Below are 25,885 nucleotides of genomic sequence, written 5' to 3'. Positions count from 1 at the left end.
CCAGAATTACAAAAGAGAAAGAAAAAGTGTGTGGAACGCAGAAAGACTTTTTCTCATCATCACTCCCTAAGTAGCAGTTTCTGACAAATGTTAGCCTTCCCACTGGATTAGGATTGGATGCGATTCGGAGGTGACTTCCAGCGTCCACGGATGTAGAGTGTCACGTGCAGATACTACAGCAGTGTGTGTTAGTGAAGGCAGAGATATCAGGCGCTTAAAAGAAATCTCACATTGGCTCAGAACTGAGAGATAGACATTTATTTAGGGGGAAAACTTAGAAATCAGGATTCTCTGCTTGAACGGTGGATGGAGATGAGATCTAAACAATCTGGACCAGCAAAACGGGAACCAGGGGGGAGGAGAGAAGGGGCCGGACTTGCTTCAGCATCCAGGTAAATAGTCTATGAGGCCACGCCCCAGTAGGCGGATAAGCCTTCCTGCAGCAGGTTAGGGGCCTAGGCTTCCCTGCGTTCTGCTCATGTTGCTCATGTCTGTCACAGTGACAGACGCCTGGGAGGAACCCTTTGGTTCACAGTTTCACAGGTCTCCATCCGTGGTATTGGCTTAATGTTTTGGAACCTGTGGTAAATAAAGCATTGTCTTAGAGCTTAGAAGTGGAAGAGAAACCGGAAGGGACCGGGTTGCCATCCCCCTCTCTTCCAGTAGACCCTACCACCTAAACCTTACACCACTTCCCAACACATGGGCCTTGAGGGACATTCAAGGTTTAAATTGAAGCCCTGCTAATTGCAATACGCTTTAAAAAAAAGAATCCTCTACTTACTAAAATATTTTTCATTCATCATTAGAAGAGGAATAGTGCCCTCCAATTAGAACACTCACAAGAAAAACCAAACATTTATCTATATCTATCTATCTATATGTATATCCATACATATCAATATATAGAGAGAAGGGAGGGGACCTCGCTGTGTAGACAAGCCTGACCTTATGTTTAATCCCTTACTGGGCTTAAGCCATGCCCAATTTAAAAACCAATTAATTGGAAGCAGAGTTATGTGAAAACATTTGCCTTTATTCTAGACGAGCTTAAGGCAACTCAGCATGGAAATGCATTTTAATCACAACTTTGTGCATTCCATTGCACAAAACTGAGTCCAAATGCCCCATTGTGGTTGGAGATACAGTCGTATACCCAGAGAGAAATCATAATCCTGCCTGAACTGAGGAAATGTGTTAGGGAGAAGCCTAGCAATCAGCACGAGTTCTCCCAGGACATTTTTCCTTCTATTCAAAGCTGGTCTTTGTTACAGAATTTCTAGATGCAGAGACCTTGTCCTTTTTAGCCTAGCAGAGCTTTATAGAAGTTCCATCCTCAAAAATATAGAAAGTGGGGCTGGAGAGATGGCTCAGAGGTTAAGAGCACTGACTGCTCTTCCAGAGGTCCTGAGTTCAATTCCCAGCAACCACATGGTGGCTCACAACCATCTGTAATAAGATCTGGTGCCCCTCTTCTGGCCTGCAAGCATACATGGAAGGAATGTTGTATACATAATAAATAAATAAATATTTAAAAAAAATATAGAAAGTGCACTACAAATACAGTGTCTGTGTAGATACACTTTTTCCTTAGAGAGAGTAAAAGCTGTATCCATCAGAATGCTGGGAACCTTGCCCTGATGAGAACCAAAGAAAATACCCTGTCATATCTCGCACCCTCGCCTGGACGCCTATGAGTGGCAGAAACCGTAAAGCTAGAGAGTCTTAGTTATTTTCCAACTCAGGCAGTCTCGGAGCTCCAGTGGGTGTTCTCAAAAGCAAGGCGGTGAGGCGTCAGGAGCGGAGGTGCAGTGTTGACATAAGCAGGGTAATGTGCTCGAGAGGCATGATCGGAGCCCGAGTGTTATAAAGATGATGTGATGAAACTTGATTGCCTAAGCAGCAAAGAAGCTGGAAAAAACTTTGAGTGGTAAATAGCAGAGTTTGAATTCCATCCTTCATGGGGATAGAGTGTCTGAATGTGTAGTGCTGTGGGCTTTTTAATTTTAATATAAATTTTACGTGTATATATATATGTATGTATGCATGGTGTGTGTGTGTGTGTGTGGGTGTGTGTGTGTGTGTGTGTGAATGTGCCACGATCCACATTTGGAGGTCAGAGGAAATCTTTGTGGAGTCACTTCTCTCCTTTCACCACTTTGTGTAGGCTTCCTGGATCAAACACAAGTTAGCAGGCTTGTACAATTACACGCTTAGAGAGCTCTCCCAGAGAAGACACAGAACAGCAGGGAGATCACACGCTTAGAGAGCTCTCCCAGAGAAGACACAGAACAGCAGGGAGATCACACACTTAGAGAGCTCTCCCAGAGAAGACACAGAACAGCAGGGAGATCACACGCTTAGAGAGCTCTCCCAGAGAAGACACAGAACAGCAGGGAGATCACACGCTTAGAGAGCTCTCCCAGAGAAGACACAGAACAGCAGGGAGATCACACACTTAGAGAGCTCTCCCAGAGAAGACACAGAGCAGAGGAAGATCACACGCTTAGAGAGCTCTCCCAGAGAAGACACAGAACAGCAGGGAGATCACACGCTTAGAGAGCTCTCCCAGAGAAGACACAGAACAGCAGGGAGATCACACGCTTAGAGAGCTCTCCCAGAGAAGACACAGAGCAGAGGAAGATCACACGCTTAGCTCTCCTAGAGAAGACACAGAACAGCAGGTAGGTCCCACACTTAGAGAGCTCTCTGAAATCTGTTACCAGTTATCTACAGAGAAAGGGAGAGATAGGGCAACCTACAGTTAGCATTTTGTTTTTTTGTTTTGTTTTGTTTTTGTTTTGTTTTTTGAGTAGGGTTTCTCTGTGTAGCCCTGGCCATCTTGGAACTCATTCTGTAGACCAAGCTGACCTCGAAATCTCAGACATTTGTCTGCCTCTGCCTCCAGAGTACTGGGATTAACGGTGTACACTCCCACCGCCCAGCTATAGTTAGACATTTTGATAACAAATTAGCAGAAGTATTTATCCTTACCTCATGAAATTACATGTTTTTAACCTTCTCTTTATTTATTCTTTGTGTCTTTCAAATATGCATCTCAAGCCCATTCATTTCCCTGTCCCTTTGTATCCACCCTGTGCCCTTGCAACCCCCCCAATATAATAAAATTTGAGAAAGAAAAGAACAAAAAGGGAAAAATCTCATCATGGAAGCTGTAGTGTGACACAGGGAGTCACACAGTAAAGCTTTTTATCCATGTATCTTTACTTGCAAGTGTTCATTGCAAAGAGTCATTGGCCTGGTCTAGGCCTCTGGTTTCTGCCACACTATAGATGCTGAGCCCTCACTGGGACTCCTCTTGGGCATCTGTTGTTACCCTTTGTTTTAGGGTTCCTGCAGCTTTGGGTATGTAGGACCAGCAGACCACAGATGGGATGGATGCTGGGGTGGGCCACCCAGCAGATCAAAGATGAGATGGATGCTGGGGTGGACCACCCAGCAGATCACAGATGAGATGGATGCTGGGGTGGGCCACACTTGCAGGCCAGGGCTAGAAACCCCCATCTGCATTTGGTTGAGTCCCGCCTGCCCCAGCTATATGGCATGTGACGGGGGTGTTGCTTGAAACTACATGTTTTTAAACAAAACTTTTTGGTCAAAGTAAGAAGTTGCTAGGTCATCATTTAGTGACAGTCCATTAGACTGACATTTCTACATGTGTAACACTGATATTGCTACTGATACTGCCATAGATATTGAGATATTCTATATCCATGGGGCTCTGTCTGTATGTATGTAGAAATTCTTTGTGCGCCAGCTGGCCTAAGTGCTTAAGAAATCTATTTAGCACCCTCTGTTCACAGCTTCTAGGTTACTATGCAGTGAAAACAGCTCCCTCTAATAAAATACTTTCTTTAGCTGAAGATTCTTCTTAAAGGGGGTTTCCTAACAGTAAATAACAAAAATACATCTAATAATTAGACTTTTCAATTTTTCTCATGCCAGGAATCTTTAAAAATATGGCAAGCAAACATGATGAAAAGGAAGAGGCCATTGCTTTGGAGATCCAGTCTGACGCATTGCTCATCCTGTCGGGGCTCTGCGAGCATTACATTCAAAGGAAGGTGTGTGATCCCTGTGAGCCTGCACCTGATGGCTGTCCATTAATGGTTTTCCTTTTTCCTAATCTTGTAGAATATGGGCTGCTGGGATGGCTCAGCAGTTAAACACACTGCTGCTAAGCCTGCAGTTAAGCACACTGCTGCAGTTAAACACACTTCTGCTAAGCCTGCAGTTAAACACACGGCTGCAGTTAAACACACTACTGCAGTTAAACCAACACACTGCTGCAATTAAACACACTGCTGCTAAGCCTGCAGTGAAACACACTGCTGCAGGTAAACACACTGCTGCAGCTAAACACATTGCTGCTAAGCCTGACAACTGAGTGTCCGTTCTGGAATCCACATGACAGAGGAGAGAATTGTCATGACACACGACTGCCCACATACATACACAATGAATAAATAAATAAAATTTAAAAACCTAACTAAATTTTAATACTTGCTGTAATAGAAGTGTAGTTGCTTACAGTGAAATGTACAGAGCTTGTATATATATTTCAGTAGGTTTGGTGAACATATATAACATATTTATCAATACTCAAACTGGAACACATAGTGTACATCTCTCCGTACAACCTCATACAGGTCTCACATTTACTCATGTGCTTTGCCGCCACATGCCTATTTACCTGCAGATTAGTTTTGCCAATCCTTTATGTGCTCTTCTGGGTGTGTTTCTGTTATCCAGACAGAAATAGGTATTTCTGAAATATATTCATATTGTTGCATGTACCACTCCTTTTTATCGCTCAGTAGTAGTCTATGAACTGTCAGCATCTGTACATTATTTACCTTATTGATAGGCACTTAGACTGTTTCTGTTTGCATGGGTTAAAGCTAAAGCTTCAGTGAGCATTCTTGACCTGGTCCTTTGGGAGATGTAATGGTTCCATTTCTGCTGAGTAAAAACCTAGGAGTAGAATTACAAGACCCAAAGTAGGCAAATAGCTTTCCGTCCTAGGCTGTAGTGTCAGAAATATCACTTGAAGTTTGAAATGTCTTTATATCTAAAACTAGAATTTCCAAACAAGAGTTTAATTCCCTTTGATATTTATTAGCTCTGTAGAAAACTATTGAGTGTCATATATTGATAATTTAGACAGGAGGAAATAGAATTAGAAAAACAAAAATTAGATTTGAGTAGATTTTTAAATTTTTTATATTTATATACTTTTTGTATATGAGTGTTTTGTTCACTGGTATGCCTGTGTGCCATATGCATGCCTGGTACTCACTGCCAGAAAAGGGCACTGGATCCCATGGAACTGGAGTTATGTGTAGGTAGAAGTTTCTGTCCCACCAGGTCCCATACCTGTTTAGGCTATTAGCTATAGTTATTAGCTAACTCTTAAACATACATTAGTTGATAATTTTTATCTATGCTTAGCCATGTGGCTTGGTACCTTTTCTCAGTGAGGCATTATCGTCTTGCTTCCTCTATATCTGGGTCTTGACTGCGTCTACCTTTGCTCTTTCTAGAATTCTCTTAGTCTGGTTGCCCCCTGTACTTCCTGCCTGGCTACTGGCCAATCAGCATTTTATTAAACCGATCAAACAACAAATCTTTGCGGTGTACAAGAGCCTTCTTCCACAGCAGCTGTCGTGTGGGTGCTGGGAGTAAAATCTGGGTCTGAAAGAGAACTCGTGCTCCTAATTGTCGGGCTGTCTCTCCAGCACCCTGGACAGATGTTTAAGGAGAGGCCATAGGAAGAAAAGAAAGGGTTTAGTTCGAAGTCTTGACCTATAATGTGCTGTTCTTTTCTGTCCCGTGCCTGCTTGTCTAGAAACGTAATCTTGATCTAAATGGGAATTAGCACAGGACAGTGTGGCAGCAAGAGATAAACAGTGAGGTGATCTCATGTCAATCACTGACGGCTCCATGGCCGTTCATCCACTCATTCCTTTTCTGAGAACATTATAACACTTCATGTTACACACTGGTGGCTTCTTTTCAATTGGCATGACTCCAGATTGCATTCAGCCTAATGTGGAAAAAGTCATAGGCAAGTTTTATATGGTTTACATTATTCAGACACAGAGAAAAAAATTGTTAAGACATTAAGTTAGCACATTGTTTGATACCCTTGTAAAGTGGTTGGCATTATAATGAAGAACTAGGAATGAATGATTACAAATTTGATTTTAAAAACCTACTTTTTAGATTTGTTTGCTTATTTTATGTGTATGGGTGTTCTGCCTCCCTGTATGTGTTGGTACCCTCAGATGGCAGAGAAAAGCTTCCGATTCCCAGGAACTGGAGTTACGGATGATTGTCAGCTCCATGTTCTGGGACTCAAACCCATAGTGCTCTCAACTGCTGAGTCACCCCTCAGGCTCCAAATGAGCGCAGTGTTCAATTGTATTAAAATTCCTAGTTTAGAAACTAGTAAGCCTAGCTTGGAAAAAACCAATCCATTGCCCCATTTCTAGCATGATTTTTCTGGTAGGAAAGACAAAACAAAACACTTAAGAGATAGGGTGAGGTCGAGAAAAGAACAATTATATTTTTATTCCAAGAAGTGATATAAACAACTCTCTTCAACAGGAAATGTTTGGAACTGAAGGAGTTGACATAATTCTTCATGTAATGAAAACAGACCCCAAGAAGTTACAGAGTGGCTTAGGCTACAATGTCCTTCTCTTCAGTACGTTAGACAGCATTTGGTGAGTATGACTGTGACCAGCTGAACACCCCGCATACGAAAATTAAATTTACAGCTGTCAACTTTCTCCACTCAGAATCACACTGGAGGGATGAGTTGGTGCCTTCTCTGTGCAGATGACCTAAACATGAGTTTGAGAAGTAACGAAGTCATCACTCAAGTAGAAAAGCCACTTGTTTCTAAACTCAATGGCTTGTTGTGATATAATGTCACTCCACTTTGGTGTGACCTAGGGAAGATCTGCTTTGCGTATGCAATGTGCTCCTTCTGCTTTGGCCCCTTTAGGCTCTCTGCTCTCTTCCATTGACAGTCTTCTAACCGTTCTGTGATTTAATGTCACTCCACTTCGGTGTGACCTAGGGAAGGATCTGCTTTGCGTATGCAGGTGCTACTTCTGCTTTGGCTCCTTTAGGCTCTCTGCTCTGTTCCAATGACATTCTTCTAACTGTTTTGTGAGTGTGTTGTTTTAATAATTACACCTTTCAAATATACCTGGACATTTGGTGCAACAATTACTTTTCCTTGTTCTTTGTTCTTCTTAGCTTTTGTTGATAACTTAGATGCACTAATGTTGTCAGAGTTCTCCAGAGTAATAAAATGAATATGTTATATAGAAAGGAATATTTATTATAGGAATTGACTCAGTTATAAAGGTTGAAAAGTTGTAAGCTAGGAAAACATCTGACTTTGCTTCTTCTCTAACCGCTATGACAAACACCCTGACCAGAAGCCAAGGGAGAAACGGTGTGTTTGCTCCCTGATTCCAGGTCCCAGCCCATCACTGCAGGAGCCGTCAAGGTGTGGGGAACTTGGAACAGCCAATCTCTTTCCATCCACAGTTAAGAGCAGAGAGAAAAGACATGCATGCATGCTTGTGCTCAGCCTGTTTCTTCCACTCTTAGAGAATGGTGCCCCACAGTGGATGGTCTTCTCACCTCAGATATGTAATCAGCATAATCCTACAGACTGGCCCAAGCCAACCTGGTCTCTTGTTTTCAGAAGGAAGCTATATTTAACCAAGGGACGGAAGAAGCTGTCTTTAGTGCTTGGAAGAAACAGATATAAGTCTGTTACTAATGACGACCCTCGTCCCTATCATTAGTGATAGCTCAGATCTGAGGAGAAGAGTAAAAGCAGCCTTGGAGTGACCCAGGCCTTCAGTCCATGCCGTCTACACGGACTTGAATAGTAGACACTTTAGCAAAGGTCACTTGCAAGGCGAATGTGATCAAGAATGGTCAGGCATTCCAGCTGCACCAGCCCATGAAAGAGCTGATAGACAGGTGAACGTGAAAAATCATCATTCCCGCAACTAGTGGTCTTTAAGAATCATCAGTGTCGTGAAAGGAAAGGAAAGTCGCCCATGAAACAAAGAAATCATGGGGAATTCATTGGTATCAGTTTATCTCTGCAGGAGTGGAGGGAGGTGTCAAGACAGGGTTTCTCTGTGCAACAGCCCCAGCTCTCCTGGAATAGCTCCTCGAGACCAGGCTGACCTACAACTTGCAGAGATCCACCTGCCTCCGATTCCCAAGTGGGATTAAAGGTGTGCACCACCACTACCCAGCTGGTATTAGTTTTTTTATTTTTTTTATTTTTTATTTTTTATTTTTTTTTTGGGTCCAGAGGTAGGTTGATCCCGAATTTCCTGAGAAACCGCCACACTGCTTTCCAAAGTGGTTGCACAAGTTTGCATTCCCACCAGCAATGGATGAGTGTTCCCCTTACTCCACAACCTCTCCAGCAGAGGCTATCATTGGTGTTTTTTATTTTAGCCATTCTGACAGGTGTAAGATGGTATCTTAAAGTTGTCTTGATTTGCATTTCCCTGATCGCTAAGGAAGTTGAGCATGACCTTAAGTGTCTTTTGGCCATTTGAACTTCTTCTTTTGAGAATTCTCTGTTCAGCTCAGTGCCCCATTTTATAATTGGGTTGATTAGCCTTTTACGGTCTAGTTTCTTGAGTTCTTTATATGTTTTGGAGATCAGACCTTTGTCAGTTGCGGGGTTGGTGAAGATCTTCTCCCAGTCAGTGGGTTCCCTTTTTGTCTTAGTGACAGTGTCCTTTGCTTTACAGAAGCTTCTCAGTCTCAGGAGGTCCCATTTATTCAATGATGCCCTTAATGTCTGCGCTGCTGGGGATATACGTAGGAAGTGGTCTCCTGTGCCCATGTGTTGTAGAGTACTTCCCACTTTCTCTTCTATCAGGTTCAGTGTGTTCGGACTGATATTGAGGCCTTTAATCCATTTGGACTTGAGTTTTGTGCATGGTGATAGATATGGATCTATTTTCATTCTTCTACAGATTGACATCCAGTTTTGCCAGCACAGTTGTTGAAGATGCTCTCTTTTTTCCAGGTATTAGTTTTTTAAAGTAGTTGAACTTAGGGCTGGAGAGACAGTCGGCAGTTAAAGGTGCGTGTTCTCTTCCAGAGGACCCGAGTTGTTTCCCAGCTTCGAGGTCAGGTGGCTCCTACCTGCCTGTAACTGCAGCTCCAGGGCACCCGACACCAACGTCCAGCCTCCATGCACACACACACACACACACACACACACACACACACACACACACACAAAGTTCTTGGGAAAAAAATGCCACAATTAAACTACACTTCTAAATAAAGTAAAGACAAACTGGCTACTTGATTTAAAGGAGTAAAGTAAAGCCTTGCCTAGCGGTGCTGTGACAGGAAGACGGGTCTACAGGTTAACTCCAGTGACGTTTGTGGAATGACTGGCTTCTTTTCATTGAAGGTGCTGCATTTTGGGATGCTATACTTCTGAAGATTATTTTCTTGAAAAGGAAGGAATTTTTCTCCTTTTGGATATATTGGCAGTAAGTAGTTTCCACAGAACTTTAACACAAAAGATAAATATGTCCATGCTAACCTTTTCCAGACGAAGTCCCAGAAAACAGAGTTTTGTGAATAGATGTCCCCCAAGTCGTATGCAGCAATTGAAGGTTTCTGTTTGTTGGGGCTCTTTTCTTTTGATATAGGGTCTCTTTATGTAGTCCAAGCTGTCCAGGAACTCACTATGTAGATCAGGCTGGCCTTGAACTCACAGAGATCCTCCTATCTACACGTCCTGAGTGCTGGGATTAAAGGCATGTGCCAACATGCCCAGCCAGATACATTCTTTTAAATAAAATCCTCCTGGAGATTATGCTAGAAACACTACATAGTGAGGATCTGAACTTTCCTTCAGTTTGTGCAGGTCAGTGTCTGCAAAGTTTTCCCTACTACTCTATTAACCAGCCGAGAACAGTATATGACAAGCTGCCCTGTGTCCTGTATCAAACTTCCATCAACCAATCAATAACTCCTAGCTTTCCCCCATATTAAAGTTACAGTAGCACTGGAGAAAGATGACCTTTTAAGGAACTGTCTGCAGCTCAGAGGTAATATGAGGGCCTGTGGTGTGAACGGAATGAGCTAGGAGTCACCAGCTGGCAGCTGTGGAGAAAACAGCCCTCAGTTCTGGTTATTTAAACTAGGTGAGTAGTCAGTTTTATAGGGAACAAAGTCATGACTTAGTTTCAGTGCAAGTCTCAAAGCCTCATGGAGAGTCACAGACAAGTCAGTATAAGTACCATACTTCTTATTAACAGAATAATAAACCTACTTTGATCTGACAAGCGTACCAAAATTGTCTGTGTCCCATCATGTCCTTGAAAGAGAATTTGTAAATTACTCCATTCATAATGTTTTTATCTATAAAAACAGAGTAACAGTAGCTGTCTCATCCTGGTATTAAGAGGGCTGAATGAGTGTCATAGTGCGGGTGTGTAAAAGCACTCAGTGTGTCCGCACAGGAATATGCTATGCATATGTGAATATAAACACATTGACCTAGATTATGCCTACATACATGATTGCAATGATCGTGTTACTAAATTGTGCTTAGTGTGGATTTAGTCCGTAACTGTTCAAATGCTGTGACCAACTTCAATCACTGACATTTGTGTCTTTCTCCTGAAAGTAAAGTACAGGAATCAAAATCAAACAAACAAAAAAACCCACAAAATTTTCATTTCATTTAAGGTTCTGTTTTAATACAATTCTGCTAAAATATTTATTCAATGTGCAATAATACTGCTAAAAAGGGTTAGATAGTATGGAACACTTACTGTGTATCACAGTTTCTTAAAGCCCATTGCAGGTGATACTATCTATCATAAAGAAAATCTGTGTAAGTCGGGCTTCTTTAGAGGAACAGAACTTATAGACTAAATCTATCTACATAGAAAGATTTAGTTGAGCCGGGCGGTGGTGGCACACGCCTTTAATCCCAGCACTTGGGAGGCAGAGGCAGGCGGATCTCTGGGAATTCGAGGCCAGCCTGGTCTACAAGAGCTAGTTCCAGGACAGGCTCCAAAGCCACAGAGAAACCCTGTCTCGAAAAGGAAAAGAAAAAAAAAAAAAGATTTAGTAGAGTGATTTCCAGGCTGTGGTCCAACTAATCCAACAATGGCTGCCAATTTACCCATGGAAAGTCCAAGAGTCAGTAGTTATTCAGTTCCCAAGGCCAGATGTCTCTGCTGGTCTTCAGTGTACACCAGAATCCCGAGGAAGGAGGCTGTAACGCTTGTGAATGAATGGACTTTCTAGCAAGAGTAAGCAGACAAGTGAACAAGCTTCCTTCTTCCGTGTCCTTTATGTGGACTTTCAGCAGAAGATGTGGCTCAGATTAAAGAGGCATCTTACCACTTCGGAAGATCTGGATTAAAAAGTTTGTCTTTCCACCTCAAAGAACCAGACTAGACTTGGAACTTCCCACCTCAAATATTTAATTCCAAAAGAATTCCTCCAGGGTGTGTCCAGTCGTTTGGTTTTAGTTAACTCCAGATGTAGTCAAGTTGACAAAAATAACCATCACAGAAGCTGACCGCATTTACAATTCAGACAAAAGATACGTTTTCTGTGGCAGAGGAGTTGTCAACAAAGAATATTTTCCATAGAAAATTTACTGTGGAACCTATTACTGTAGATGGATTTTATTAGGTTTGTCCCTTGACAGTTCCTTGCATGGATTGTGATACAACCTCTGTTCTCTCATCCCTCCCTCTCTTGCCTCCTTTCTGTCCTGTCGTCCTTCCCTCCTTCTTACAAATCTCTTTCCCATATTTGTGTCTTATTTTGTTCTGTGACCCCTTGGTTTTAATCAGGACTATCTATATGGCCACAGGTTTGGAACTGAATTCAGTGAAGTGTGGTAGAATCAAGATTGGGTGCACAACTGAAGACAATGGCTGTCCTTCCCTGAATCCATCAGTAATCAGTAGTTCAACAGTTAAGAGTAGGGTCCCATGGGTACATCTCTGATCTCTGATCGGTTGTCGACAGGCTGTTTGGTGCAGGTCCAGTGCAGGCAAGCATAGCTACTCTAAGGTTATGTCTGCAGTGACTGTCATGTTCTGAAGATGGTATTACATAGCTACTCTGAGGTTATGTCTGCAGTGACTGTCGTGTTCTGAAGATGGTATTCTGCAGCTCTTCTTCCTGTGTCCCACCTCCTCTAATGTCTCTTTCCTTTTCTTTTAGAGGAGATGATATCAATATCCAGTTTAAAGATGAGCATCCAACTATCACTTGTTCTTAGCACTCTGAACATCTATGAATATCTTTATTCACCACTGCTGACTACAAAGAAAAGATTCTTGATTTAAGAATGAAATGGTTTGCCTATGAATAAAAACATCAATGTTTAGGATATAGTTAGACACTATTTATATTAGCTATATATATGTATATACATATATATACACATACATAAACTACAGTGATAAGTTACCCCTCAGGCATATGATCTTCTCAGCCATGATTGCGCTCCGCTTTTATTGTACCATACAGGTACCTTCTGTGGAGAATGCTCAAATTCAATTTGAGCATTGTTGGTTACTCCATAAAAATGATCCCAGTTTTGCGCTGGCAGACACATCTTGCCTGGAAGGTTAGCACTGTAGTTTATAGGGTTCATAACTAGGTTAGACCACTGATGCCTCCTCTCCCTAGCAGCCAGTATGGTGGCTTCTGGCATTATAAAAGCCATAGCAGGACAGAGACTTCCAGCTCAGTTCTAGCTTAGTCTCTGCAGATCTTGCAACCAAAACTGTATAGGATCTTAAGCAATAGGACCTTATCATCTGGTGCTGGAGAGCAACCAGAAAGACTCTCAGGAGTCTGTATTGTTTTGAGGACCTCTGGGGCCTTACTGGCCAATGATTCATGAAGGAACTTCACCTGGCACTGGGTTCTCTGTTTAGTAAACAGCAGTTTCTAGGAGAAGCATCATCCAGCCATTCAGATATCTCCATCCTCGGCTTTAAAAACGTGGCTTTAAGGTTTTGTTTTTTGTTTTTTTATAGATTTATCTTATGTATATGAGTGTTTTGCCTGCATGTATGTACAAGCACCATGTGCATGCCTGGTGCCTACAGAGCTCTAAAGAGGGCACTAGATCCCCTGAACCTGGAGCTGTGGATGTCTGTGAGTTACCATGTAGATGGAGCTATGGATGTCTGTGAGTTACCATGTAGATGGAGCTGTGGATGTCTGTGAGTTACCGTGTAGACGATGGTAATCAAATCTGGGCCATCTGCAAGAACAATTGTTCTTAACCACTGAGTGTAGATGGAAGTTTCTGTCCTGCCCGGTCCTACAGTCATTCAGTCCCAAATAAACACACAGAGGCTTATAGTAATTAAAAACTGTTTGACCTATTGCTCAGGCTTATTATTAACTACCTCTTACAACTTAAATTAACGCATAATTCTTATCTATGTTTAGCAAGGTACCTTTTCTCAGTAATGCATTCTCATCTTTCTTCCTCTGCATCTGGCCAATGTATGCATCTCTAGCTTTCCTCTTCCCAGAATTCTCCTAGGCTGGTTGCCCCACTTATACTTCCTGCCTGGCTACTGGTCAATCGGCATTTTATTAAACTAATGCAAGTGTCAAGTCTTTATGGTGTATAAGAGCATTATCCCATATCATTTTCTATTTTCTTTTCAAAAACAAGAACTTTGAATCTAATCACCTTTGTTTATCATTTTTTTCCTGACCATTATCCATAAACAATTTGTAACCAATACTCTAGACAAAGATAAACATCCATAATCCATTTTTTGGGAATGCGGGCATAGTTTTCCTGCTGATTGGGAACACTGATAATCTTATGGGGACCCAAAGAAAATTTAGGACTATGGTCAAGTCCTAAATGGAGTTTTCCTTGAGACTGGATTATCTCATCCAGCAGTCTTGAAGCTGTTCTGGGTGTCGAACTCAGAGGAAACTGTAATAGATGCTAGAACATCTGGGCCATCTGCTCCTATTGGAGATTTCTCAGGGGGTTTTCCTTGATCAAACCTTATTTTTCTTAACCCAGAATGAATCCATAGCCTCTCGTTTCCTGTGGAAACAAAAACAAAACCTCTTCTCCAAATTATCCTAACTTTTAACTTAAATTTTTGAAGTCAAGTCATTTTCAAAATATATAGGTTGGATTAATCCAGCAGCATTTGTAATCAAATGTCTTTTAGCTGCTATTACCTCTTTCTCAGCCGTCAAACAGTTCAAAGACAAACAATAACATATAGTATCCAGATTCTCTGTTTTTTCCATCTTTATGTGACTTTTTTTACTCAATTTTTAATTTTTAGATTTTTGAGACAGGGTTTCTTTGTATATCTTTGGCTGTCCTGGAACTCAACTCTGTAGACCAGGCTAGTCTCAAACTCACAGAGTTCTGCCTGCCTCTGCCTCCCAAGTGCTGGGATTAAAGGCATTTGCTACCACACCCAACTACTCTTTTTTTTTCTTAAGGACTTTCTCTATTCTTTTTCTTTTATCTCCCAAGCCTACATATATTTTTAAATACCCTGTAACCATTTAAAGGTTTTTCTCTTCTGAATTTTTATTTACTGTATATCTCTATCTTTTTCTGACCACATGAGTCTTTAATCTGCTAAGCAATATGGGTAGGATTAAAACTGCAGCTTTAGCGGCTGACTGCGACCTATTCCTTAGCTTTTTTAAGTCTAGCTTCATGATAGAGGTACTAGCAGGAGCCACATTTATTGAAACTCTGTGGAGTTTCTAGGTCCATGCCACCACCAAGAAGCCTGATGCCAACTGCTCATAAACACCATTTAAGTGTTTGGTGGCAGGGCCTCTTAAAAGAACTGCCATGTGGTTTTTGCTGCTAATACTAAGTCAGGAAGCCTTTCTTAAAGGATCGTGCCTCCACTTGCTGCCAGCAAACAGAGCCTATTAGAATAAAGATGGTTACCTATAAGCTGCGCTTGACTCTGTTCTTGTCTGTCTAGACTCCCTTTTTTTTTAAGCTTTCCCAGGCTTTATATGGAAATTTTTGCTAAATATTTGGGCACCATTTGTAGACAGAAGTTTCTGTCCCTCCTGGTCCCTCAGCCGTTCAGTCCCAAAGAAACATACAGAGGCTTATATTAATTATAAACTGTGGCTTATTACTCAGACTTATTACTAGCTACCTCTTACAACTTAACCCATAATTCTTATCTGTGTTTAACCATGTGGCTTGGTACCTTTTCTCAGTGAGGCATTCTTAACTTACTTCCTCTGTGTCTGGCTGATGACTGTGTCTCTGCCTTTCCTGTTCCCAGAAATCTTAGTCTGGTTGCCCCACCTATACTTACTGCCTGGCTACTGGCCAATCAGTGTTTTATTAAAGAAATACAAGTGATAAATCTTTACAGTGTACATGAGCATTATTCCACAGTAAGTGAGCCATCTAGCCAGCCTCTTAACATGTTTTATTGGCTTACAAAGTAGTAGGGTTCCCTATAGCTTTCTTTATAGACCTTCCCTCTCTACCCTTCGCCACTCCTTTCTCTTCTCCATCTTTTCTGTCTCCTTCCTGTCTCCATCATGCCCTGTCCCTTCATCTCACCTGTGGTCTGTAAGCCTCCTCCTTTAAGACGTCCTAGTCCCAGCTGGCACTTTTCTGGTGTACTAGCTACAGGTCCAAGTTAAACGTACAAATCTGAACCTTCAAAGTTAGGGTTAGATGGGATTTTCTACATAAAATATGTGTGCTTGATGATAGGAGAAATTTTCTTGAATTCTTAAAAACTCATATAGTTACTGATAGAGCACAAATTTACACATCAGTTTAAGGTTTTTCATATTTGACTGTCACAATTATATAAGTTAATCTCTTGATAACAAAGTGTATATTAATCTTTTCAACCCTCAGTAAAGCAATGTAAATGAGAATGATCCTATACTCACAAGTGATCTGTTACTGATGACCATGATCATATGTATATATATATATATATATATATATTATCCTTTCATTTTTGAAAACTCCATTTTCACCAAATTTTTACTATAAAGTGTGTAGTAGTCATACTACTTAAGAATTATTTAAAATCTCTTTATTATTTTAAATTTAATATTTGAGAATGGTCATGAATGACATTTTCACCGCCAAACAGCTCAGAAGGAACTGGCTGATAATCCAAGTATCCCTTTCAGTAAGACAGTCATTCTTAGTATTTATTGCCATTTTTTTTTTGTCATTTTCTATTTCCTTGCAAAGTTGAACCAAAAAAAATTCTGTAATCTGATCCTTGGAATAATGGTTGAATTTTGTGACAATCCCAAAACGTCTGCTCACGTCAATGCTTGGCGAGGGAAGAAAGACCTCAGTGCTGCTAGTCTCCTAATCAAACTGTGGAGGAAGGAGGAAAAGGAACTGGGAGTCAAACGTGATAAAAATGGCAAGATTGTTGGTAAGTGTGTTCATAATTTTTTGTAGAAACATTTAGAGGTGTATCCCTAGAGTTTTAAAGAATATAGGAATATGAGGATACTTATACCATTTACGGGGTTTTTCCAACAAGATACTGAAGACTTTCTATCATAAATATCATAAATAACTGGAGTCCAAGGGGATAGTTCTGTCAGTGAAGGACTTGAAGGACCCAAGTTCTACCTTAGAACCACAAAACAACCCCGGCCTAATCTCGGCTCTGGGGAGGCAGGTTCACTGTCAGATTCACAAAACCTCATATCCTAGGCCAAACAGACCCTGTCTCAGAGACAAACAGCAAAGAGGATAGATTGTCTCTAGCCTGCTCTCTCTCTCATTAAGAAAATGACAAATTGTGAATAATTAGAAGAAAATTAAATAAGCTAGTAGTTGGTTCGTTTTTATAGAATATTTTAAAACATGATATTTGACTAGAATTTGAATACATATTCAAATAATAGTAATGTGTGTGTGTGTGTGTGTGTGTTGGTTTTTTGAGACAGGGTTTCTCTGTAGCTTTGAAGCCTATCCTGAAACTAGCTCTTGTAGGCCAGGCTGGCCTCGAACTGACAAAGATCTGCCTGACTCTGCCTCCTGAGGGCTGGGATTAAAGGTGTGCACCACTACCACCCAGCTTGACTATATTCTTTAACTCAGAAATTAATGATGCTCCCTAAATAAGTATTTGGATTTCTTGCTTTTATAAAACTTGGTTCAATGATATTACACTTACCAATAAAATTTGATATATAAATAAAGTGTTTGACAGCAATATTTACAGTCTTTTGTATACTGATATTTCTATGTTTTTTTCTTACACAAAAGAAAGTGATATCTAGTAAAAATATGTTAGATGTCCATCAGTTTTTACTGCCTTATTCTATTGAGGTTGATGGACTCAGAGTGTAATCTACTTGTAGAGTCTGTAACACCATGCATGCTATGTCTTCTGAGCCTGTCACACTCAAATTGTTTTTTTTAGCTAAACTCTTAGTAATATCTGTTATTAAAAATGCAGCTACTTCAAATGATCTCTGTCTCCCTTTTGCTATCTATGTTTTGAAGTAAAACATCATCAGTCAGCTTTTCTCTTTGTGGCATAATTTATAGACACCAATCAAAATTGTTGTACCATTATTGATGACACCATCTCATCTATAATTTTAAATTGACAAGTTTTTTTTACATTAAATTTTTATCTTTAGAGAAGATATGGCTATAGGCTGGAGAGAGGGCTCAGCAGTTAAGAGCACTTGCTCTCATCCAGAGGACCTGAGTTTGAATCGCAGCAGCCAGGTCACATGACTCACGACTGCCTGTACCTCCAGTTTCTGAAAGTCGGCACCCTCTTCTGGCCTCCGTTGGCACTCCCACACATGAGGCATTCACACCCAGGCCTACACACATAAATAAATCTTTTTAAAAATTAAAACTATAGCTGTGGTTTTTTTTTTTTTTTTGAGACAGGATTACCTTGTGTAGCCCCTGTTGTCCTGAGGCTCTCACAGAGATTCACCTGCTTCTGCCTCCCTGCTTCTGGGATTAAAAACATATGCCATTATGCCCAGAGTAGGTGTAATTTTTTTTTTATGTTACATAAATAAGAAAAGTGAAAGCCACAAGTTTTGTGGCAGAACGGGAAAATACACCGACTATGCTTTCATGGTGTCCGTGGCCTGGCAGCGTAGCAGGGAGCTCGGCTGTATAGTGCTTACTTGCCAGACCTGGGGTGGATCCCTAAAACTTGGAAAAAAGAAAGACCAAAGCACTATATTTTTGCTTTAAATTTTAAATATATATTTATATTTTGATCTGTTTTATATAGAGAAAATATCAAATAGTCACTATAGTTTTTATCTCTTCTCTCCATGTTTCATGGTGCCCAATGGTTAGATACAAAGAAGCCTCTATTTACTAGTTTCCAAGAAGAGCAGAAGATCATGCCCCTCCCTGCCAACTGCCCATCCATTGCAGTTATGGATGTCGCTGAGAACATCAGAGCAAAAATCTATGCTGTGTTGGGAAAACTGGGTAAGAAACCCCTGTGATTCCCGAGAGTTTCTGTGTGAAGAGTGTGGCTCGCTGCGCTTGCTTTTGCTGCAGAGTCCACTGACACACATGAGACATCCAGCTCCCTCTGTGCAGTAACTGCATGCTGCCTCGTGACCTCAGTCAGTGTCCAGGTCATCTGTGCCTAGGAGGAATATATGGGAGAATAATGCTTTTTAAAGTTAGAACTTTGGAATGTGTTCAAAGAGCAGTTCTTTTTTGCTTTCCAGCAATTTCAGTGTGTAGCAGGACCGTGAGCAGTTAATTCAGATGTTTAGGCTTAAACAGTAGCATTCTGAATCATCTCAGTTTTTACAGTCTTTGCTTTCTAGTAAGGGAAAAGTTCTCATTTGCTCCTTGGCTTCTAATGGTAAATGCTGTCTGACCATGGTCCAGAAAGAATGAGTTCTTGCTAATGACCGTGTAAGGATAACCTGCCAAAGCATTGGTTGTGGGAATATCTGTTTGTATTTGTTTTTATAGTAGAAATATGAATCTTGAAATAATTTGCTCCTATTAAAATAATTCTCTCTGAACAAACTTTGATAGATTTTGAAAACTTACCTGGCCTATCTGCTGAAGATTTTGTCACCCTCTGTATAATACATAGATACCTTGATTTTAAAGTAAGTACCATTTTAGTAACTTAAAATCTATTATATAAAAATAAATGTAGAAATAAAAGACGTGTCCATAACAATTGTTTACACACTCTAGTATTTTTTTCTATTTTTCATATGATTGTGATATACAACCCCAAACCCAAACCATTCTTTGGATTTCTTCCATGAGAAGATGTCTTTATGCAGCCGACAGAGCCGCATGCCTCACAGACATACAACAGAGTACTTGTGCATATAAACTGACCAGTAGCTGTAACTGCATGCAAAAAGACTTGTACAAGAGAAAACCAAAGTCCCAGCGTGGAGCGGGGAGGTGGTAGGAGAATCTCACCGCTAGCACAGGAGCTCTAGACTCCTGACAGCTGCTTGGCGGGGAGGGTCTGCGTTCCCGGGACAGGTCTCTGGAGCAGCTCCTCGTGCCCCAGTAGATGGCCGCATGCCCACACTCAACTGACAGCACTAGGTGGAGTCCATGGTTTGGCTGTGTTTTCTCAGAGAACTCACGAACTCTAGACGGAGTATTGGGGGGAATAGTTGACTAAGAGGAGTGAAATAGAGGTAGACTTGATAGATACATTATATGCATGAATGAAATTCTCTGTCAGCCCAATCCTTATCTTAGAAGAGAAGGTGAAAATTACAGAGTCATTTTGAAGACTAATGGGATTTTAAAACCAGAATCTTTGCTCTTTGGAAAGCAGCCGAGCCAAAGTTAAGCAAATTATTGGTTATTAAGGTGTTACTACCTTAATATTCTTTACAATTTTTTTATGTCATTAATCAAATCTCACTTAGAAGTGACTAGGTTACTTAGTTCTCTGCCAAGTTAACTGAGTAAATAAATGTCTCTGAAGTCTCAGGCAAATCTGAAGTAAACATTTTATTTCTGTTAATATTATGTATTTAGATGTTGAGAATAAAGAAGTCTTTTTTTCAAATGAAAACAAAATCCAGTTGTATTCCTGTTTTAGATGATATAACTCTTTCTTTAGTTTGCAATATACTCTAGTACCTTACTTGCAGAATATGACATGGAGATATAGCATGGTGAAACTGTGGAGTAAAAGCTTGAGATTCAAGTATATCCCTTTGCAAGTAGGGGAAGACCAGGACCCCTTTTCTAGAAGTCCCACATTCCAGGTTCCCAGAGTGCCCCTTGTCTGTTCCTCCAGACTCAGCATGGCCTAGCCTTTAGTATGACTGTAAGGAGCAATAGCATCAATGCCTCAGAAGGCCAAGCAGTTTCTGCAGCTGTGAGGAGAAGTAACTATAAACCAGAATTCTCAGGTGGAGCTGGTGTCCGAGAAGTAAGTTAGGAAAAGCTTAAACGCTAACAAGATGACCACTACCTAAGGAATTATGTAAAATTGTTTCCCTTACTTTTGTTAATTTAAATTTCTCACCTTAAACTTTGCCGTGACAGATTGGAGAAATATGGAATGAAGTATGTGAAGAAATAAAATTGGAAAAATTAAAACTAGTTACTTCCGATAAATTGTCTTTGGAGTCTATTACAGCAGCAACAGAAAATATTGGAAAGATGGTCGCTTCCCTGCAAAGTGAGATGATTGAAAGCCAAGCACGCCAAGATGTGCAAAATGAGCAAAGAGTATACGCAAAAGTAAGCTGAGGGTACCATTGAGCTCTGAGGCCCAAGCTGTTAATGTCAGTGCATAAGGTAGATGAAGTTATCCATAAAAGGATTTATCTTATATGTTAATATTTGAGCATTGAATTGTTTTCCTTTCTCTAATAGTTATTGTCAATGTCTTTGTGCAATTTTAAAGGAAACTATGGAGTTAAGAGTTTAAAATCTAATCACTGTTATCAGTGTTGGTTTTGCATTATAATTTAATTTCCTGCTTTTTCTGTGTGTATTTGCAGTGTATGGTTATTTACCATTTATGTGCATGAAATCATGCACATAAATGTGGAAGCCAAAGGTGGGTGACATTCAGTATCTTTCTTAACCATTCTCCACAGGGTTTCTCTCTGAGCCTGGAGCTCACCGATTTCGCTTGATTGACAGCCAGAAAGGTCCAGAGATCCTTCTGTCTCTTTCTCTCATCAGTAGAATTACAGGCATAGGCCACCATGCCAGGCTTTTTATCTAGATTCTGGAGATGCGAGCTCAGGTCTGCGTGCTTGCACACAAGCAATTTACTGGCTGAGTTATCTCCCGAGCCCTGTAATTTGATTTCCATAGCCATATATTTTACAGAGTAAAGAGATCTTGACACACTTTCTTAGCCATGCCCAACGTGGTTCTAAAAGTTGTAACCTTCTTAAATATATACTTTGGGGGCGGGTGGCCAGAGAGATAGCTCAGTCGTTAAGAGCATTGACTGCTCTTCCAGAGGACCTGGGTTCAACTCCCAGTACTCACATGGCAGCTCACAACTGTCTGTAACTGCAGTTCCAAGGGATCCAGCACCCTCAGCCATGAATGCAGGCAAAACACCAATGCACATAAAATAAAAAATTAAATATATACTTTTAATATATTCTGGGGGTTTATCTGTAATGGAGCACATAACTTCAGAGGAAGATAAACCCGTCTTTCACACCTCATTCTGTCACAGACCTTTACTGTTTTGCCATCTATAGACTTATCCATCCATCCTCCCCTCAATTCCAAAACACTTCTGAGCACTGAGTCTGTACATGCCTATGTAAACAGGCCTGGTTTAGCTAAACAGAGAATGAACCCGGAAAACAGCAGCCTTTCCCTAAAGCTTTGCACAGGTGAGAAACTGCAGCGTAGTTTGTTTGACCATCTGAGTGGCTTCTAAACAGTGTCATCCCTTGACAAATGAATGTTTGAGTCTACAGCTTAGGGCCAGTGTCCATTCACTGGGCAGTGCCACTCCACAGCTAATTGCTTCAAAGCTGTGCTTGCTCAAAGTTTTTATGACATGAGTATTAGTGTAAGCTTGTTGATCTGCTCAGAACTGGGAAGAAAGATGGACCTTATACTACTGCCTCTTGAGCACGAGTTCTTTTGAATTACAGAACCTTTGTTGCTTTGACTAGGTTTTTATTGTCATACTTCTGTCCCCACTTTTTAAGCAGTTCTTAAGTAGCCCTAGGAATATCGTATTTATAATGGTATTATGCATGTGTCTATGATACACACACACCGATGGCATGTCTCTGATCATGCAGTTGGTGGTGAGCCTGTTAAGACACACAGAGATCTAGATTAGCAGCTCCCCTGGACCGCAGCATCACGCCAAGCCAGCAGTCTTACAGACTGCCAACATGGTTGCAGTCACGATGAAAATAGTTTAGTTTAATTTTGTCTGAACTTATGATCAGTGGCAGCAGAACCTCTTTATTTTCACCTATGACTTTCTCTTTAAATCCCGTGTTCAGGTTTCTCTAGACTGTAATGTCTTCACAAGCAGGAACTGCACAAAGTATTCAGTCTTGCTGGGAACACTTAGCGTTCACGTGTCTCAGCAGTCTGCTTTACATTGCGTAAAGAGTGAGTTACCTTTTTCATTTTAAGACTTTTTTATTTATTATTTTTGAGACAAGGTTTCTATGTAGCCCTAGTTATCCTGGAACTCACTTTGTAGAGCAGGCTAGCCTAAAACTGAAAGATTTCTGCCTGCTTCTGATTCTATAGTGCTCAAATTAAAGGCTTGTATCTCCAAACTCCTCTTTGTTTTTAAAATTAAGTAATATATTATAGTTAATTTTTTAGTCAGCCTCAAATTTTTAAGTTTAGCAAAATGGAGGCACTTCCTTTAAAATGGGGACTTCCAAGCCCTCTGGTATGTTTCATAGAAACTGAAATTCCTGGTTTTCTCGTCTGTTCCAGATACAGGCCACACATAAGCAGAGAGAACTGGCTAACAAATCATGGCAAAACTTCCTAGCCAGAACATCAAATGTTAAAACATTAAAGGTAGGGTTTTTATTTTATTTTTATTTTACTGTTTTTGTTTTGTTTTGTTTTTGTTTTTTCGAGACAAAGTTTCTCTGTTGCTTTGGAGCCTGGAACTAGCTCTTGTAGACCACGCTGGCTTCGAACTCAGAGATCCACCTGCTTCTGCCTCCTGAGTGCTGGGATTAAAGGCGTGCACAACCACCGCCCGGCAAAGGTGGTTTTTTAAAGCACTACAGTATACACAACAACTAGCCAGTCTTAAGGACAGAATGCCCTGCTCCCCATTCTGAACCTTCTTATTGAAGGATCCCATTTCTGTAAGCAGCAGCATAAGGAATAGGAGAGTAAATGTTCCTTCTCTGTAAGCACCACCCACCATGTTCCTTCTCTGTAAGGACCACCCACCATGTTCCTTCTCTGTAAGGACCACCCACCATGTTCCTTCTCTGTAAGGACCACCCACCATGTTCCTTCTCTGTAAGGACCACCCACCATGTTCCTTCTCTGTAAGGACCACCCACCATGTACCTTCTCTGTAAGCACCACCCACCATGTTCCTTCTCTGTAAGGACCACCCACCATGTTCCTTCTCTTTAAGGACCACCCACCATGTTCCTTCTCTTTAAGGACCACCCACCATGTTCCTTCTCTGTAAGGACCACCCACCATGTTCCTTCTCTGTAAGGACCACCCACCATGTTCCTTCTCTGTAAGGACCACCCACCATGTTCCTTCTCTGTAAGGACCACCCACCATGTTCCTTCTCTGTAAGGACCACCCACCATGTTCCTTCTCTATAAGGACCACCCACCATGTTCCTTCTCTGTAAGGACCACCCACCATGTTCCTTCTCTGTAAGGACCACCCACCATGTTTTACTAGCAAGTAATACCATTTTCTTTCTAATTTAAAAATTTCCAGAAAGCAAAAAGGCTCCAGGAAAAGGCTATAGAATCCTCCAAATACAGTGAACGACCACAAAATGCAATATTTCACCAAACAGTTATTAAAGGTCTTAACACAACGGTAAGGTTATTTTTCCCCATGCCTCTTTCTTAATAGATATGAAGTTTAAGCTGCCAAAATGTTGCTTCTATGGGAACTTTTGCCTCATATATTCTGCTTTTTGTTGCTCAAATTTTCCATCATTAAGGCTATCTCCAAAATACTTTTCCCTCCTTTTTCCCCCGACTCTGCAGTGCAAGGTTAGAGCAGACACAGCTCCCCAGGTTTTCCTAAGAAGTTGCTGCCAGCACTGGTCAGTGCGTTGGTCACATCTTGCTTGAGGGATGAGCACAGTTCTCCTTTGCCTGGCAGTAGACCTGTGCACATACCAGCTTTCGTAGTGATTTCAGTTTGTCCCTGGCCTCAAAACTAACGAGTGACAGAATAATTCAAGCCCGCTTTCTTGTCCCCAAAGTCCTTATCTTCCTCTTTTGTCACACTGTCTCTGTTATACCTGGAATCTTTCTCAAAGCAAACCATAGATTATGTGGGCTTTTCTCTTATCAAAATGTTTGTCAGTAGACTTTTAGATATTTGTCTTCTCCTGTTCCAGGTACCCTCTGGTCGGGTGGTGACAGTGGAAAGCACTCCTGCCCGGTTACTGGGAGGACCTCTGGCTGACACAGACATTGCTCTGAAAAAGCTGCCTATCCGAGGAGGAGCTTTGCAGCGGGTGAAAGCCAAGGCCCTGAGTGAGCCGAAAAAGACCGTCCCTGTGTGACGCGCTTCATAACGTTTCTGAAATAAATTCTACTTACCATTTTTCTGCTAAATGTATATTTGTATACAATTATAAGGCAAAATTTAGAATAAATATTTTAGTAAAATATTATAAAATTAAAGTCAGGATAATACAGTTTATTTTTATGAAAAACATCAACATATCTATCAGAAAAGTGGTCATCACTCTCTTTGGAAAAACTGTTGGTCCCTTAACTGAAATTGTAAAGTTTATTTATCAGTTAGGACTTTTGGCTATATATGAACCACTTCAAATAGTCTACCCTAAAGGACATTTTTGTGGACTTTGTAGCTACAAAGTCCTTCCTGAGTAACGTAGACTGTGGGTACCATTGGGTCAAAGGCTGACACTGACTCAGGAGAGGTTTCCTTCCAGTAGTCCTCCTTACATTCTTCTGATGGAGAAGAGTGGGTGCATTTTCTCAGCAATTTGTGCAGCGCTCTCCACATCTTGGGATCCTTGATTGGTCACATGACAACTCTGGAGCTCCTCACCTTGAAGTTGGCTAGATCTGAGTACTCCTTGCTCTTGGAGCCATAAACAGTCCAAAATCATCTAAAATTCCTAGATGGAGTCAGGAATCAAGGTGCTATCATCAGACCGATACATGAACATCAGGAGCAACAAAAATATGTTGGTGAAAATAGAAAATAAATTTATCTACTATAAAATGCAAATGTCAGTCACAAGCTAAACGGCAAAAATAAAAATACAGATACAGGTGCCTTTACTGTTAATATATAAATTTTCAAAGTGGAGCTGGAGAGATGGTTCAGTGGTTAAGAGCACTGACTGCTCTTCCAGAGGACCCAGGTTCAATTCCCAGTGCTCACATGGTGGTTCACAACCATCTATAACTCCAGTTCCAGAGGATCATATCCGTCTTCTGCTCCCCTCAGGTACCAGACACTCACATACATAGACATACATGCCGTCAACACTCCCATACACACACAATAGACAAAAATTTAAAATTAAGTAAATAAAAGTTTGAAGCTATTTCTAGTGCTATTTCCCTACTGTGGAAG

The 25,885-nt window shown here is 40.9% G+C and overlaps 1 protein-coding gene across 5 annotated transcripts in view; it reads left to right on the top strand.

Annotated features, from left to right (window-relative positions):
• Window positions 1–24,966, top strand: part of Cfap69 (cilia and flagella associated protein 69) — a 78,382-nt gene extending 53,416 nt beyond the window's left edge. For 4 of the 5 annotated variants that reach the window (XM_057758875.1, XM_057758879.1, XM_057758877.1 and 1 more), the window contains 10 exons: window positions 3,967–4,085; window positions 6,631–6,749; window positions 9,503–9,584; window positions 16,331–16,523; window positions 18,437–18,574; window positions 19,142–19,218; window positions 20,639–20,836; window positions 23,042–23,128; window positions 24,032–24,136; window positions 24,669–24,966. In XM_057758875.1, the coding sequence (XP_057614858.1) occupies window positions 3,967–4,085; window positions 6,631–6,749; window positions 9,503–9,584; window positions 16,331–16,523; window positions 18,437–18,574; window positions 19,142–19,218; window positions 20,639–20,836; window positions 23,042–23,128; window positions 24,032–24,136; window positions 24,669–24,836 (1,286 nt within the window). In that variant the 3' untranslated portion in view covers window positions 24,837–24,966. The remainder of the gene's footprint in view (window positions 1–3,966; window positions 4,086–6,630; window positions 6,750–9,502; window positions 9,585–16,330; window positions 16,524–18,436; window positions 18,575–19,141; window positions 19,219–20,638; window positions 20,837–23,041; window positions 23,129–24,031; window positions 24,137–24,668) is intronic. The other variant, XM_057758876.1, reaches the window with a different exon arrangement.
• The last annotated feature ends 919 nt before the right edge of the window (window positions 24,967–25,885 follow it).

The sequence above is a fragment of the Chionomys nivalis genome, chromosome 26, assembly GCF_950005125.1.
Source record: "Chionomys nivalis chromosome 26, mChiNiv1.1, whole genome shotgun sequence".
NCBI classification, from domain to species: domain Eukaryota; kingdom Metazoa; phylum Chordata; class Mammalia; order Rodentia; family Cricetidae; genus Chionomys; species Chionomys nivalis.
Note: the sequence above shows the minus strand (reverse complement) of the source record. Positions and strands in the feature narration are given on the sequence as shown.